The 14,698-nt window shown below is 40.5% G+C and overlaps 1 protein-coding gene across 1 annotated transcript in view; it reads left to right on the top strand.

Annotated features, from left to right (window-relative positions):
• Positions 1–14,698, top strand: part of KL (klotho) — a 59,851-nt gene that overhangs the window by 557 nt on the left and 44,596 nt on the right. Inside the window, exon 2 of the mRNA XM_031552119.1 lies at positions 12,553–12,628. Within this exon, the coding sequence (XP_031407979.1) occupies positions 12,553–12,628 (76 nt within the window). The remainder of the gene's footprint in view (positions 1–12,552; positions 12,629–14,698) is intronic.

Here is a 14,698-nt window from a genome sequence, read left to right as displayed (position 1 = left end):
TCTGTGATGTGAAGAGAGAAATACACACAATCATTGCTATTACTTATATTTCATTACAAACCTCAGCCCAAACCGGAGCCTTAGCGAAGTCAGTGCTGCTCAGACATTCAGTGACAAACAAACTGGTGCCTTACAGAGTTTACAGTCTTCACAGACAGACACAAAATGAAAGAATAAGAAATAAAAGCATGGAGACTTACGAATGGTCATCCTGAGAAGGCAGGAACTAAGTTCCTCTGTCTTAAATGTGGAAGACGTGAGCTCAGTCTACTCAAGAACAGAGCCCAAGACCTCCTCCCTGCAGGGTGAGTGCTCCAATTCTTGGGTTATTATGCAAGAGGAAGATAAGTCACATCCATCTTCAAATGACTAAATGGATCCCAACTGCATGGAGACGCCAGCATTTATTTCCTATTGTTCCTCTATATTCCCAATGGAAGAGGTATTTACTTATCCGAGGCACACTGAATCATACTCGAGTGGGTGGATGGATGGACATAAGGAATGGGTCTCCCTCTGTAGGTCTTCAGCAAGCAAATACCTCTCTCCCTGGATTGCATTTAAGCAGCTACATCAAGTATTCTGATCATCTGTTCAACACCATGTACCTAAGTGCTTGAATTAAATGGATCGGGTTCTCCACAAGATACAATGCCTCTCTAGCAAATACCAGTGTTTCTGGATTTTTCAGACAAATACCGTGGTATTGCTAATTGTAGTGGGCCTGACTTTCATCTGGAATAAATTAGTGTTGTTGCTGCCACAGATTGGCCCAGAAAATTCACGTAAAACTGCAGGACCCCTGCAAGAAAATGAGGCTCTGTGTTAGGTGGAGTCTTGTTGCTAGGAAGGCTTGTTGTTGAACATTTTTATCCGAAAGATTAAAAACATGATTTGACATTATGGTCTCTTAGTGCGGTAAACAGCTTTCAAAACCACAGTCTAGTAATAGTGCTTTTGTCCCTGCTTGCCATCAGTGGCAGACTCTCTTCCCTTTCTTTTTCTTAAAGTTATCCGCAAAAACAAGACAGAATAGAACCAGAAACCAAGAGCTTTTTCAAAGGTAGAACATAATTTAATCTTTAAGACACAGAACAGAAGAGCGTGGGTTTTCTCTGACTGCAGACTTCTTTCAATTTAACTGAAGATAAATATTTGGATAGTAACCAATGGGATATTTAATTGTTGGGAACAATTAAATTTAAAGAAAGTGCTAGAGATTTTCAGACTTGTTTTCCTACGTGTGTTGACAACCCATTCCCATCATTTACACTCTGTGTGTCATATACAATACAGTCACTGTTATAATTTGTAAATTGTTAATATTAGGATTGCAGGAATGGCTACACTTTCAGCTCCACATAAAAAAGACAGCTTTTACATCAACATCTGGCTAAACTTCCATTACTTTCTCATCCACTACTTGTACTTCTCCTCCCCCTTTTCTCATTCTTCCCAGTTCTTCCCCTGTTGCTCCCTTGTCTGATTCCATCTGGGAACCCTGGCTGCCCTCTGCTGCTGTGCTAATTATGAACCACAAAACAAATAAACATGGGGGGAAAAGGGCAAAGCCCAACGTAAGAGGATATTTGATATAACTAACGATGTAGATGTCTCAGGCTGTGCACATAATCAGGCAACAGCACCATCTGAACTTGAACACAGTATCCCTCCTTCTTACCCTCTTTCCTGCTGCTTGTGGCACTCACTTGTACCCCTTTTACACGAAGATGAAAGGTCTACAGGTCAGAATCACAACTCTGCATAAGTATGTTTGGCAATCACAGCAATAGGATTTGTGTTGAGACAAAGGGTTCTTGAAACGCTACTGTCATTAGCAAAAACCTAACTATTCAACCTGAAAAACCTAAAATGGATTAGAATAGTAGAAGTTTCTGGCTTTTCAGGAACTATTCTCAGTACCACTTAAGATTTACTGTGATCAGAAGCTAACTTTCAAACTTTCAATTTCTCTGCCTATCTAGATGTAAAATAATTCCATAATAATAATTCGTTCATAGAGATTCCAGTAAGTATTACTAATGGGAATTTGAAATCTCTGGATGAAATGCACAAATAAGAGGATTTATATGGACAGAATCTCCAATTGCTTCACCAGTGAAGCTACAAGTAAGATTCTAGTTCAAAATGTATGGTAAAAGAATTTTAGTAAGAAATACACATATCAGAAGATAATATATAATATAACAATTTTCTTTATAGGAATGTATCTGACAACTTTCTTGGATTTTGCATATGGCCACAGAAACACCTCCAGAAAGATCCAAAGAATATTTCTCATACCAGAAGAATAATTTTATTCAGAGAATAAGAAAACATAAGCACTTCACCCTAAGAAAATGAATTTGTAGGATGATGTAGCTAGAAACAAATTATATACATTCTATTAATCAATAAAATACAGTTGTCAAGGGAACGCTGACATCAGAAAGTGAAATACAGAGGTCCGTCTTACATAAACACATACACATACCAATATGTTATGTGAACTTTCGCAATCTTGCAGTGACTTCAAGGAAAAATATGTTTTCACAAACTAGCACATATTTTCCCAGGCTTGATAAATCCTTGTGTAAGACCTTTTATGAGATTTTAGACAAGTTGTATTTTGTTTGGTAGCCTTTGTTCTTGTTCTTTTCTTACTGGAAACAAGGAAATGTAGGGAAAAATTGCTTTCAATGAAAATTAATCCTCTCTACTAAAGTGACTTAAAACAATGAAAACTGGAAGGGAAAAAAACTCTACCAAAGCGTTAGAATATCAGTGCTGAGCACTGTCAATATTAAAAAGCTCGAATTTGAAGATTCTATATGTATTCTGTTATGTAGATCTCAAAGGACAAATTCTCAGTACGAAGACTGTAAATTAAGAAGGGATTCTTTTTGCACAAGACTTACAATTCTTCTCCTATCAATGTTTAACCTGGAGGCTTAACTCTGCTGCCTTATTCAATAACTGTTATAATCCTACTGGGCTGAGCAGAATTCATCACAGCGTGAGATGCTATGGAGACTACAGGTGGACTACCCATCCAGCCCCTTCTAATCTCTGATTATATATTTAATGTGAATTGTTCAGGAACTTATTTCAAACCTACCTATCAGAGCTTCTTAGTACAAATGTAGGTTTTTGGTATATAGGCAGCTTCTTCCGTTCTACTTAAACAAAGTCCAGAATTTCAAGCAATGTTCACAACTTTTTGTCCTTGGATGCAAAAATCATTGACAATAGTCATTATTCTTCCTCGTGGCTCCCTAAATTACTGCACATGTTTCACCCATCTTTATACTCAGCCACACAGAGCTGGCAGATACTTTCCTTGTTTGGATGCCATCAAAGGCAGGGTTGAAGAATTAAGACAGAGCTATAGCTGTCTACTGAATTCAGACTTGAAGCTCAGGTGGACTATACAAAAGTAATAAAAATAAATAATATAAACCACGAGGGCATTTGACTGCTGTCTTAGAAGTCTGCCCAAATGCTTGTTTTCAGCATTGAGCTTTCAAGACTCCATTTTCTGAATAACAATTTTTAAACAGATTTTTAAAATGAACTAGTTTAGTTTATCATCTAAAGTCACTGAAAAACTGCAGTGAAGATATCTTGGTGAGATGTGAGACAGACTCTTAATCTCCAGTTTGGTTAAAAAATGAAGTTAACTCATTATGCAGTTGCCTGAAATGCTCTTGTAATGCCAAACTTGTGGTGTTTTCACAAAGAACTGGGAATCCGGGATGGCATTTTCAGCTATGTATAAGTAATTACAGTCCAAACAAAACAGTGTCTTCATTCCTCACTGAGTTAAGTGATGAAAAGGCTGACTATTATGTGTGATTACCTCTTCTATTACTTTGGATGTATAAATTAGACATGTTTTTACAGGTCTATGGAGATTTAATGTACAAAGCACTAAATATTAATATACATCTATATTTTGAATTCATTGCTTCAGAAACACAAGAGAGGTCCACACTGTTGTGCCTGCATATCCCAATGGCTCCTGGTCATCTGTGGACATGACCCTATGAAACAAATCAGGATGACAGGGTAGCCTAAATAAGTCACAGGCCACTGGTGGAAGGAAGCACCTCTGTTACGAAAAAATATCTCCTGGACAATTTGCTATATCCCTCATCTTCAACAAGAGATTTTCCCATTTTCCCACCCTATGTATCCCTGCTGGGACACAGGAGAGAGAGAGGGAAGAAAGAGCACTCTGTTCTGCTACCGGAAACAAGCAGAGCTGCTTTATGGGGTCCTCAGCAGCCAACGGCAGTAGGAAGCCATGAGGACAATGCCTACTGGAGAAACTAGGGTACCCCATGAAGCTATAGCAAAGTCTGGAGGTGGCCATGTGGGGCATGGGATGCTCAGTTATCACCCATCAACGCAAGCCAAGGTAGAATCTCCAAAACTTTCCCAGAAACTAAGCCAAGTATGACAATAATAGAATTTTTTTTCATTTATGCTCATGGCTGGCAAAAGACTGAAATTCCCAATTTTCAGCCCTGTTCAGAGCCTGCTGAAATGCTAAAGCATACAGTAATCCATTTTTCCCTGAAGTCATAGAATCATTAAAGTTGGAAAAGACCACTAAGATAATTTAGTCCAACCATCAACCCATCACCACCATGCTCACTAAACCATTCCCTCAAACCAAGTCACCATAATATGGAAGACAGAACAGTAAATTCAGGCTTTGTTTCTCCCAGCAGTGCTCTTGAAAGATGTCCCAGCCTCAGACTTTAGGTTCTCATTCACCTCCTGCCCGAACTGTTGGCTGTTCAGGTAGATTTCAAGAATTGAGACAACCCTAACCAACGTTTTCACATGACCTTCAATGTCACTTGCAAGTAAGTAACTTAACAGTTACTTCTGTTTTAACCTTGATGTGCAAAATCATCTCCACTAAAGTCCCCTCAGTAAATCCTTTCCTTTTGTGCATAATTTACACAGATTCAATAGAAGCTTTTACGTGACACAGTATCATTACCCTTTACAGAGTCTACTTACTTTCAAAGGCATCAATAAATCACCAAACCAGAGGTAATTAAGGAACAAAACAATGCTAAGGATTTGATTTAAATACACAAACCCCAGAACATTCAGGCCTCAACCTCAGCCCATCCTGTCTGTCGCTCCATGCAAAAATGTTCTTCAAACAGCGACTGATCTTAGATCATCTGGATGTGTTCATGGATGGAAACAGAGTTAAATGTAGGCTCCCCTGCCTTTTATCTGATTAAATAAGAATCCTATTATTATTTTAACTTTACAATCACTTAATTAAAGCAATATCCTAGCCAAAAACAATTGTCTGGGTGGCCTGACTATTATACCACCATGTTTTTCATGAGGTGACCTTTCTGCTGAGTTCAAGAAACCACGCTTGATCGCTAGATTTAGGTGGGAGTTTTGCTTTGTGAGGATTATGAGTACATTACAAGGAAATCCTTCTTGATTTATGCATATTTCTTCACTGAAGGTACAAAAAAAGTAGCCATCAACTTAATGCCACTTAATGCTGAAGGCTTTCAAGAGTCACACGAAGTCATCATTTTTATGGGACAGCAAAAATTTGTGATTCTAGGTTAGAGTTATATATGAGTAAGTAAATCATTTATGTATCACCTCCAGTTGGCTCACTCTGCAACTTCATGTGGTACATAGCAGCCTTCCTGTTGCCATATGTCCTGCACAGACATTCAGTGAAGTATTTTATAATGTTCCACAGCCTGCAGAGCTTCCTTTTAAAAAAATACAAACCTGATTTCTTTTTTTTTTTTTAACAATACGTTGGCTTCACCTGATAAGAAAACAAGAGACAGCTTGGATCTACAACCTGTGCTATGCTTGTCATATACTACACTGCAAAGCACAAAGGATGAAATTTACCAAAAAGCGAGATGGGGTGCAATGACAGTGTAAGCAACCTACTCAGGAAGGCACCTTTGTACAGCCTCATGAAGGATGCTTCTAGGTAAGGAAGAGACTTAATGAGCTGACTAATCGAAGTGCAAAGACCATGGAGGCAGATGTGTCTGGGCCTAAACGCATACTGTGACTCACAGCTCTACAAACCTCTACAGAAGAGGAACAAGGCAAGGGCTGGCAGTCCCCAAACTGGATCTGAACTACTTGGCAAATGCACTCCTAATGGATGAGAAAACATGTTTGCACGTGCTTTTTTTCCCTTCTGCCAAATGCATGATTGAAGTAAGCAAGATGTAAGTTCACGTCAGATGCAGCTTCTCTGGAACAGGAAGTGAACAGATAAAATGGAAAATCTTAGTTAATGAGCTGAGAGAGAGAAGAGATATCTAATAGGGTTCTATTAAGAATATACCACATGCTTACACTGGATCTATTTTCTAGCACTACCTCAATGAAGTCTCTTCTCATTGAGTAAGATGCTCTCCCCTGGGGACTCCATGATAACAGCAGATCTGAAGAAGTCACAGGAACACCAGATTTGCTCTATCATAGGACAGCTCATGAGCACACCAAAAAGAAAAGGATTGGTAGTTTCACCCCAAACTCATGCTATCAACCACTCAACAACTGACTCCCCTGATTAGATCTATCAAAACCAGGAAAGAATCAAATGCATTTGATCAAGACCAAAAATGGCTAGCCCTCTGGGAGGCTTCTAATAAAAAGATGTTCTGTAAGAGAATAACCAAAACGTGTCCCCTGTAACCCAAGTCATTCCATGATTCTATGATCATAGAATCACAGAATTGCTCAGGTTGGAAAAGACCTTAAAGATCATCGAGTCTGACCACAACCTAACCATACTACCCTAACTCTAACAACCCTCAGCTAAATCATGTCCCTGAGCATCACATCCAAGTGTTTTTTAAACACATCCAGGGATGGTGACTCAACACCTCCCCAGGAGCCTATTCCAGTGCTTCACAACCCTTTCTGTAAAGAAGTTTTTTTCTGATATCCAACCTAAACTTCCATTGAAAAGAAAAAAATAACAAAGCTAGCAAAGTAGAAAACATTAAGATGAACCTAAATTCCTGAAAAATTACAAATCAGAGGTCAACATGTGAGCAATTAAGAAAAGTCTAATATCTGTAAGCATATCCCTATCAAACAAACACAGAAAATGAGCACACCTCAAGACTGCCTGGTGACCAATGAAAGCAGAGAAGCTCAGCATGCTGAAAAATCCATTTTCTTCCTATTTTTGTTTGTCTTCAATATAGTAGCAGTGTACTGACCAGTAAACGTTGCCTCCCTGTCTTGTTTCATTATACTAAAACACTGGCATGAATTTCCTGCAGCATGAAAGTAGATGTCTGTAGATATGTCTGGCATACAAGAAGCACAGTGACTGTCATGCCATGATGTGAGACTAATTGAGTTGAAGGCAAACACCTTGGCTGACAGGCAGACAGAGCACACAGAAAAACAGCAGTAAGGTAAAGACAAAACTGTACAGCATACTTCAGTTTTATCTCTTAATTAAAAAAAAAAAGAGAGGAAAAAAGAGGAAAAATTGTGCTTATTTTAACAACAAACTGTGTCATCATCCTAGCATGCAGAAGTCACGTGCCAAAGTGGGATTAGCTTTTTCAGCAAGCCCTGCATGCTGAAAACAAACTTTTCCCCACTGACAGGAAATCTCAGTTTTGGTCACAGACTTTTTCCTCCATCTTCAATAACACTGCCCACTGTTGGTCGGACTACTGTCAGGCTATAGAAACCTGTTCTGTCCATTCTTCTTTTAAAAGTAATTCCCCAAATGTACCCAATGCTGTCAGGAAAAGGGCAATGCCAATGGAGGGGACGGTGGTAAGCACAGCCTGCAACTTTTCAATCACTGAGATCCAGAAACAAGAAGCAAAACTCTAACTGTGAGCAGAAGAAATAGAAGCATTGGGAAGTATGGGGCTGTCCACAATGGTCCAGTCTCCTTTAAAGGTGCCAGCAACCCTAACCAGAGCAGGATGTCAGGATAATGCAAAGAATCCACGCGGTTTTTTTCTTTCTTCCAGTTGTCCCCACCATCAGTCACCATGCCCCCTCCCCCTAAAGTAAATGAAATCAATCAGCAGGGATTTCTGTAAAATACATAAAACAGTCATCTTCCAGACTCTACCAGAAGATAAACGGTTCCAGACATTGGACCGCAGCCATTTTCCCACACATGCTACAGTGTTTTGTCATCCATATTGGGCCATAATAGTGAGCGGGTTTTTCCCCCCCCCCCCCCCCTCAGTCAACAGCCAATGCTTCTGCTTTTAGCATGGAGCAACAAGCACATTAAAATCACTGCAACAGGAGTATTTTTTTTCAGTACACTTCGCAAGATGACTGCTTCATTGCTAAAAGCACAGCCTGGGGTCTTGTACAGGACTTTCACACTATCTGTTACAGCTAACACTGTCTTCTCGCTTCTGGAGCCACGCAGACCCTTTGGGATTAAAGCATATCACCCCAAAAACAGCCACTGAATGAAAAGAACGCGAAACAACGAGCAGTGCAAACCTTATCTGAGAACTTGCTAACAAAAAATAATAGGATTGCTTACAATCTCTTATGCTGGCTTTCATGCTTGTTTCAATGAAGGATACAAATACATGAAAAAGATGCATCGCAATGTGAGTTTACAATTCATTTATAATAGAAGTATTTTAAAGCAAGTCCTTAATAATCTGTTAACACTAAATGCACTTTGGAAAGAACCATGGGGCTTTTTCATCATTAAGAAATGTGCAAATAAATTCTATCCTTAATTAAATCAGAAGTAATTTTATTAACTGCAGTAGACTTAAACTTGCCTTACATCAGTGTAAGCAGGGGGAGAATATAGCCCCAGGGTGTTTATATGCCGCAGTTCCAGTTAGTTCAGATCTATTTGGGTGGGAACTCCTTTCCCCTTTCCAGAAAGAATACTTCTGCCTACCCTTCTTCACCTCACAACCGGGGCCAAAGCACTCTTTCTTCTACGATACTTTTCAGAAAGGTTATGAACAAATCTTATCCTCGACAGGAGATGACCTTACTAAATAAAAGCAGCCTCTCAACTGATGGACATCAGCAGTTTTAAAGTTAGTTTACACATTTTTAAAGAAGCCACCACAAACAGATAAGCTTACTTACATCTTAAAAATAAATAAGAACTTTAAGCACAAGCTATTTTATAAAGGAGACACTTAAATCTGTTTTCAAAGCTGAAAAGCCCTTCCAAGCACTACTAGCTGCTGTATCAAACATTACTGCCACAGTGTAGAAACTTACTGTCTGCAGATAGATATCCTTAGGCTTCACTGTACCTTTGAACCAAAATCACTTCCTTCTGTACTTCATTTTCTGGGTTCTCGAAATGTGATTCTCAGTTTCTGACAGATGGCTCCTCTGTCAATGAGCGCTGCTTCTGCCTCCTTATCTCTGCCAGCTAATACTTCCACCAGGCTTAGCTGTTGTCTGTGGAGCTGTGCTCTACATCATTTCTACTCTGATCAATGCTCTGCTTGGTTTTAGGTTGGCTTCTAGTCCCGCCTCCCACTCTTGAAGAAATGAAAACTCACAGCTGGATTTTCTATAAATCATCTCTTTTAATAGCAGCTGAGCAAGTATGGCAAATACTACAGCTAAGACCTGCTGCTCTATTTGAAACTTCAAAAACAATTCTTCATCTTAATGATGCACACATGAAAGTTAATCATGTACTAAAATCACTAATACTGAAAAATAGTGGCCAGATAATTGTGACCTTCGGGGCTCAGAAGCTGATTAATGTAACACAAAACTCCTCTCTGTTCCAGAGGGGGAATATAGTAAAACACACTGCCTCGGTGAACTGTTTCATATAATGTTTTGCTTTGAACAGGAGCTTGTCATTCTTACAAAGATAAATTTACATTTACAATATAGGGCTTTTGACAGGCTAACCCCGAATACACACTGTTTAGGCTAGCAGCCCTTAGCTTGAAAGAGCTTTTACCACACCAGCTCTTTTGAAGTGTGAGCAGGAAATACTTTTATTTTCTGCATGGCACTGAATACTCTACACAGTACTGAACTCATTATCATGTTTAACAAAGCGTAGAGTTTAAAAGCAAGGTGGTACCATAAAAATAGCACCGCGAACTTTGTTCCCATGAGCAGAGCAAAACAAAGCTGCTTCTGTAAACTGCAAATTGTTTTAATCCTCCACCCTCCAGATCTTCTTAAGAAACCGTGCTGTGGAAATTAAAAATTACTGGGCAGATCTGGATCCAGTCTGAATGGGCTGCAAAACCCAGGGGCTCTCAGTTCTTTTTGGTGTGAGAGCCGCACCCTGGCTGAAAGGGTCTGAAAGGCTCTCTGCCCTCCGCCTGAAGATGAAAAGTCTCCCAACAACTACTGTGACCTTGTGGCACACAGTCTCCTGACCTAGCCCATGGCTGGATGAGCTGAGGATGGCAGTCTCAGATGTGAAGAAGGAGCCCTTCAGTCTCATTTGGACACCAGCTTAGGGAAAAGTGCATAACAGTGTGCCAGGAGTGGCTTTCCCCCAGCTATGCCTCTGCTCCCAGCAGTCAGGGATGCATGGATTTCACCAGACAGATGCTGGAGCTGGACTACAGTGCTCAGTACTCACGGCAGACCCATCTTCTATGAATGAATCCAGTCCTTCTTGAAGCTGATTGTGCCTATTCACAGCATGTTCTAAAAATATAGTGGAAAAGCACAAAGAAAGTACATCTGTCTACTTACACCTACTCATCAACTATTTCATTACATGCCCCACAGTTCTTACAAGTTCTGTTTCTCCACATCCTAGACAACTTCACAAGCTTCTATCATAACCCATTAAATCCTCTTTTTTTCTATGCTGAACAATCTCATCTATTCAGTGCCCATGACGATCAGCCTTGCCTCCCATCCCTGTGTATACCACCACTCTCAGTAAGAGATGCAGTTGGTTTTAGTTCTCACTGCAGAGGCTGATAGTATTGCATCTCAGTTCAAACCACTCTCCTAGACTGTGACTGCAATTTGTGGAAATAGGAAAAAATGTTCAGTTTCTTTGATAAAAATTTTTGCACAGTCACTGAGGATGATCAGTTGTAATCTGAAAGCTCTCTATACCTCCACATAAGAATTTGAGAACAATCACAACAGACAAATTTCCAGTTTCTAGCCAGGAGGCCTAAAAGAAAGCCATGTAGATTAAGTAGCCAACAGCTCTTAGCTGAGGGCAGCATGGCTTTGATGTAGCTACTACTCTCTTAATTAGCAGCCATATGATGTGGGTCTTGGGACTTCATCCAGGCAGCTGTGGCTCAGATTTGTCAGTAGCTTGATGATGGAGAGTGAAAGGAGCAGGAAAAAGCATCATCTCTGTGCCCGATACAAATATGTGAGGGCGAACATAATTAATCTTGCTTTCCACGTGCTGCTGTACGTTCAATACTTATCAGTTATCAAAACACACAGGACCGATTAAAATTACTTGTTTAACCTTTAAAATGTACTTGAAAATCCATAAAGGAGACCAATCAGTAGTATGTAGCCATTTAAATGATAACAGAATTTTGAATCTCTAGCAAATGTTGTAAGAGGCAATTAAAGCCTTGATACCACAGTGCAACATGCACTATATAAACCCAGAATGAGGATCCTCCAAGGACTGGACTTTTAGAGAGCATTTTGTCTACTGCCTGGAGTAATGCTCATGTCACACAGACCATCACCTCAATAACATGAAAAAAAAACCATGATACAGGGTTTGGTGGTCAAGAGATCATCCAGGGATGAAGGCAGGATAGTCCCTCCTGCCACTGTTCACAGACACTGTAGTTCTCACTTCCCCCTCTCCTTGAGCTAGTCATGAGATCTGCTGAGATTGGACACCAGATCAGACTTTACTGAGCTTTCTGCTGCTAAGACATACCGTGAGACACAGATCTTCATTTGGGCCAGCTTACCTACAATCTCTCCCTCTGCTGACACCAGAAGAACCATGGACCTACATTTTGTTGAGTCTGTTTCTATCAGAGAAAAATCTTTGACAGAAGGAGTTCCTCTGTAAGGAATCAGTTGTCCATCCGAAGACATTCTGTGCCTGCAGCCCCTGTGATAAAATTATGACAGAAGGAACAACTGCAGAGATCCACAGCTCTGGCGAAAGTCTATCCTGATTTGTTTTTACAAAGCTGAATAATGAAATCACAGGGCCCTGGGGTAATTGAGGTTGGAAAAGGACCTCAGGAGATCTCAATACCAAGTCCTTTGGCCTTCTGGCCCTTCTGAAACACCAAGTTCACAAACAGTTTCAGATCCCTACAACTGCACTGGAAAGAAAGAGAAGGAATAGGTTATTTGCCGTTTTCTTTATAGGCAACTTGTAAACAGAAAAGATCTGTCTTCTCGGAGCATTGAGGGCAGCTATGCCTGTTTGTCCCTAGATTACTCTTGGAAGCTGAGTACATTTAATGCATCGAACCTTCTACCACAAGGCTGTCTGGTGGGAAGGTTTTAATAGTATAAAGGCACTCTGACTTTACAATGTTTTTGCTTATAATGCAGTAAAAAGGATTATGATCCTCCCGAGAAGAAACAAGAGATACTAGGACACTGCTGGAAGGATGACCAAGCCCAGCCTGCAAGGAAACGAGGACTCATGTTGTGCCAGCTCGCTCAGCTCCTGACAGACATCTCCTCCCTGCTTTGATTTCAGGTAGTTGAGAAACCCATTCTGAGCTGAAACGTCTTCAGGGTTGAGCTATGCACCTTGTTCTTCAGCCAGCGCTGCCCTCCAGCTCAAAAGCTGGTATCCATCTTCGGTCCTCATCTTACAGATCCAGGCAGGAGAGTGGCCTCTACCCATGCACAGGAGACTGAAACACAGTCTAGTCTCCTTCAATGAGCTATTTCCCTTCTAACAGCTTTTCCAAGTGCACCAATATGAGCTGAACAAGGCTGGGTCATGGGGAAAGGGAACTGAGTGATTTGCTGCAGCTGGGACCTCCTGGAAATGAACTGGTAGCAAGGCCAGCAGTGGGGCTGCCTTGTTAGGCTCCATCAGTGATTGACTTGCCATTAGCCTCTAATCTGCAAGCACATGTAGGCCTTTGTTCTTCATTGCTCTCAACTGCCAGCCTTCTAGATTACAGCAGGTATTTCCTGCTGCTGTCCCGTAATCACATGGCCACAAAGCTGATAACCACCCTGCAGCCGCCAGCTGGGCTGCCCTCAGAGGACATAAGCAGCCGGTGCTTCTCTCTGCCCTACTGTCAGCCGGTTCCCTTCAGTCCTTTATTATTGCTCCTCCTGAGCTAACCTTGGAGGATGCTGGCGGAAAATCTGAGGTTTTCTGTGCTACCAGGACAGGCAGAGTTTAGGGTAGGCATATCCAACCTGTGGCCAACGTGCTGCATGCAGCCTGGCCAGGCCCATATTGCGGCTCCCCCCTGCTCTGCGTCATCATGGCAGCAGCTCTTCCCCACCAAGTGGCCCGGCCCGGCCTGGCCTCAAGCATGCATCCATTGCTCAGCAACAGCCACACATTGGTGTGCCATCAGCACTGTATGGGCTGAAAATGGGACACAGAGAGGGTACAAAGCAGCTCTAACTCTCATGTCCACCATACACACTCAGTTGAATTCAAACCCATATGTATAACATGTAGAATGCACTTGTGCCACTTGGTGAGTAAAACATAGTGATGGACAAGAATATTTCATAGAATCATTGAACAGAATCACAGAATCCTTAGAGTTGGAAGGACCATTAAAGGTCATCTAGTCCAACTCCCCTGCAATGAACAGCATTTCAACCTACCTAATCACAGAATCATAGAATCACCAAGGTTGGAAAAGATCTACAAGAACATCCAATCCAACCATCCACCTATCACCAATAGTTCTCACGAAACCATGTCCCTCAACACAACATCTAAATGTTCCTTGAACATCTCCAGCGTCAGTGATTCCACCACCTCCCTGAGCAGCCCATTCCAGAACCTGACTGCTCTTTCAGAAAAGCAGTAATGTAGTCTTGAAAGAAAACAGAACTGCAAAAAAAGAAAAAATCATGGATGAAGTGTTCAACAAAAAATGGATAGATGAGTATTTTTGTGTCCAGCCAAATAAATGGCTCTATGCTTAACTTCCAAGAGAGTCATGTCAGTTTTCAAAGATTGTAACTGAAAAGACATATGCTAGAATGTGCTGCCAAATTCCATGTATTTCAAAGAAAATGTTGTAAAGATAAAATAAAGGAAAAAAGTCTGTCATCAAATACATATATATATTTTTAAAGTTACAACTCAAACAGACTCTATTATAAAAGCTAGTTATGTGGTAGCAAATGTGATTGAAAAAAACTCTAAGCCATCTACTGATGGCAAGTTTATTAAGCAATGTTTAGAAAGCATTTAACTTATCTTGATTAAAAAAAGATTTCTCTAAAACCAGTTGTCTTAACAGAATATAGCCAGGCACACTGACGAAAGAGGAAAATCTATTGAAAAAAAAATTGGAGAGTAAAGTTGCTATTTTCAAACCTTTTGCTTTGGTGATACATGAAGTTTTCAATGCTATAGATATGGCTCAATTTGCTGTTTTTGTTAGAGGAACTGAAAACAAATACGTCACTGAAAAAATGGCTTCTTTGATGCCATTACAAGACATAACTTAATGTTTTTTTTCCTCTCTTTTTTATGTTTTAACAA

This window comes from Meleagris gallopavo, chromosome 1, assembly GCF_000146605.3.
Source record: "Meleagris gallopavo isolate NT-WF06-2002-E0010 breed Aviagen turkey brand Nicholas breeding stock chromosome 1, Turkey_5.1, whole genome shotgun sequence".
Classification (NCBI taxonomy): domain Eukaryota; kingdom Metazoa; phylum Chordata; class Aves; order Galliformes; family Phasianidae; genus Meleagris; species Meleagris gallopavo.
This window is presented reverse-complemented; position numbering and strand designations above follow the sequence as displayed.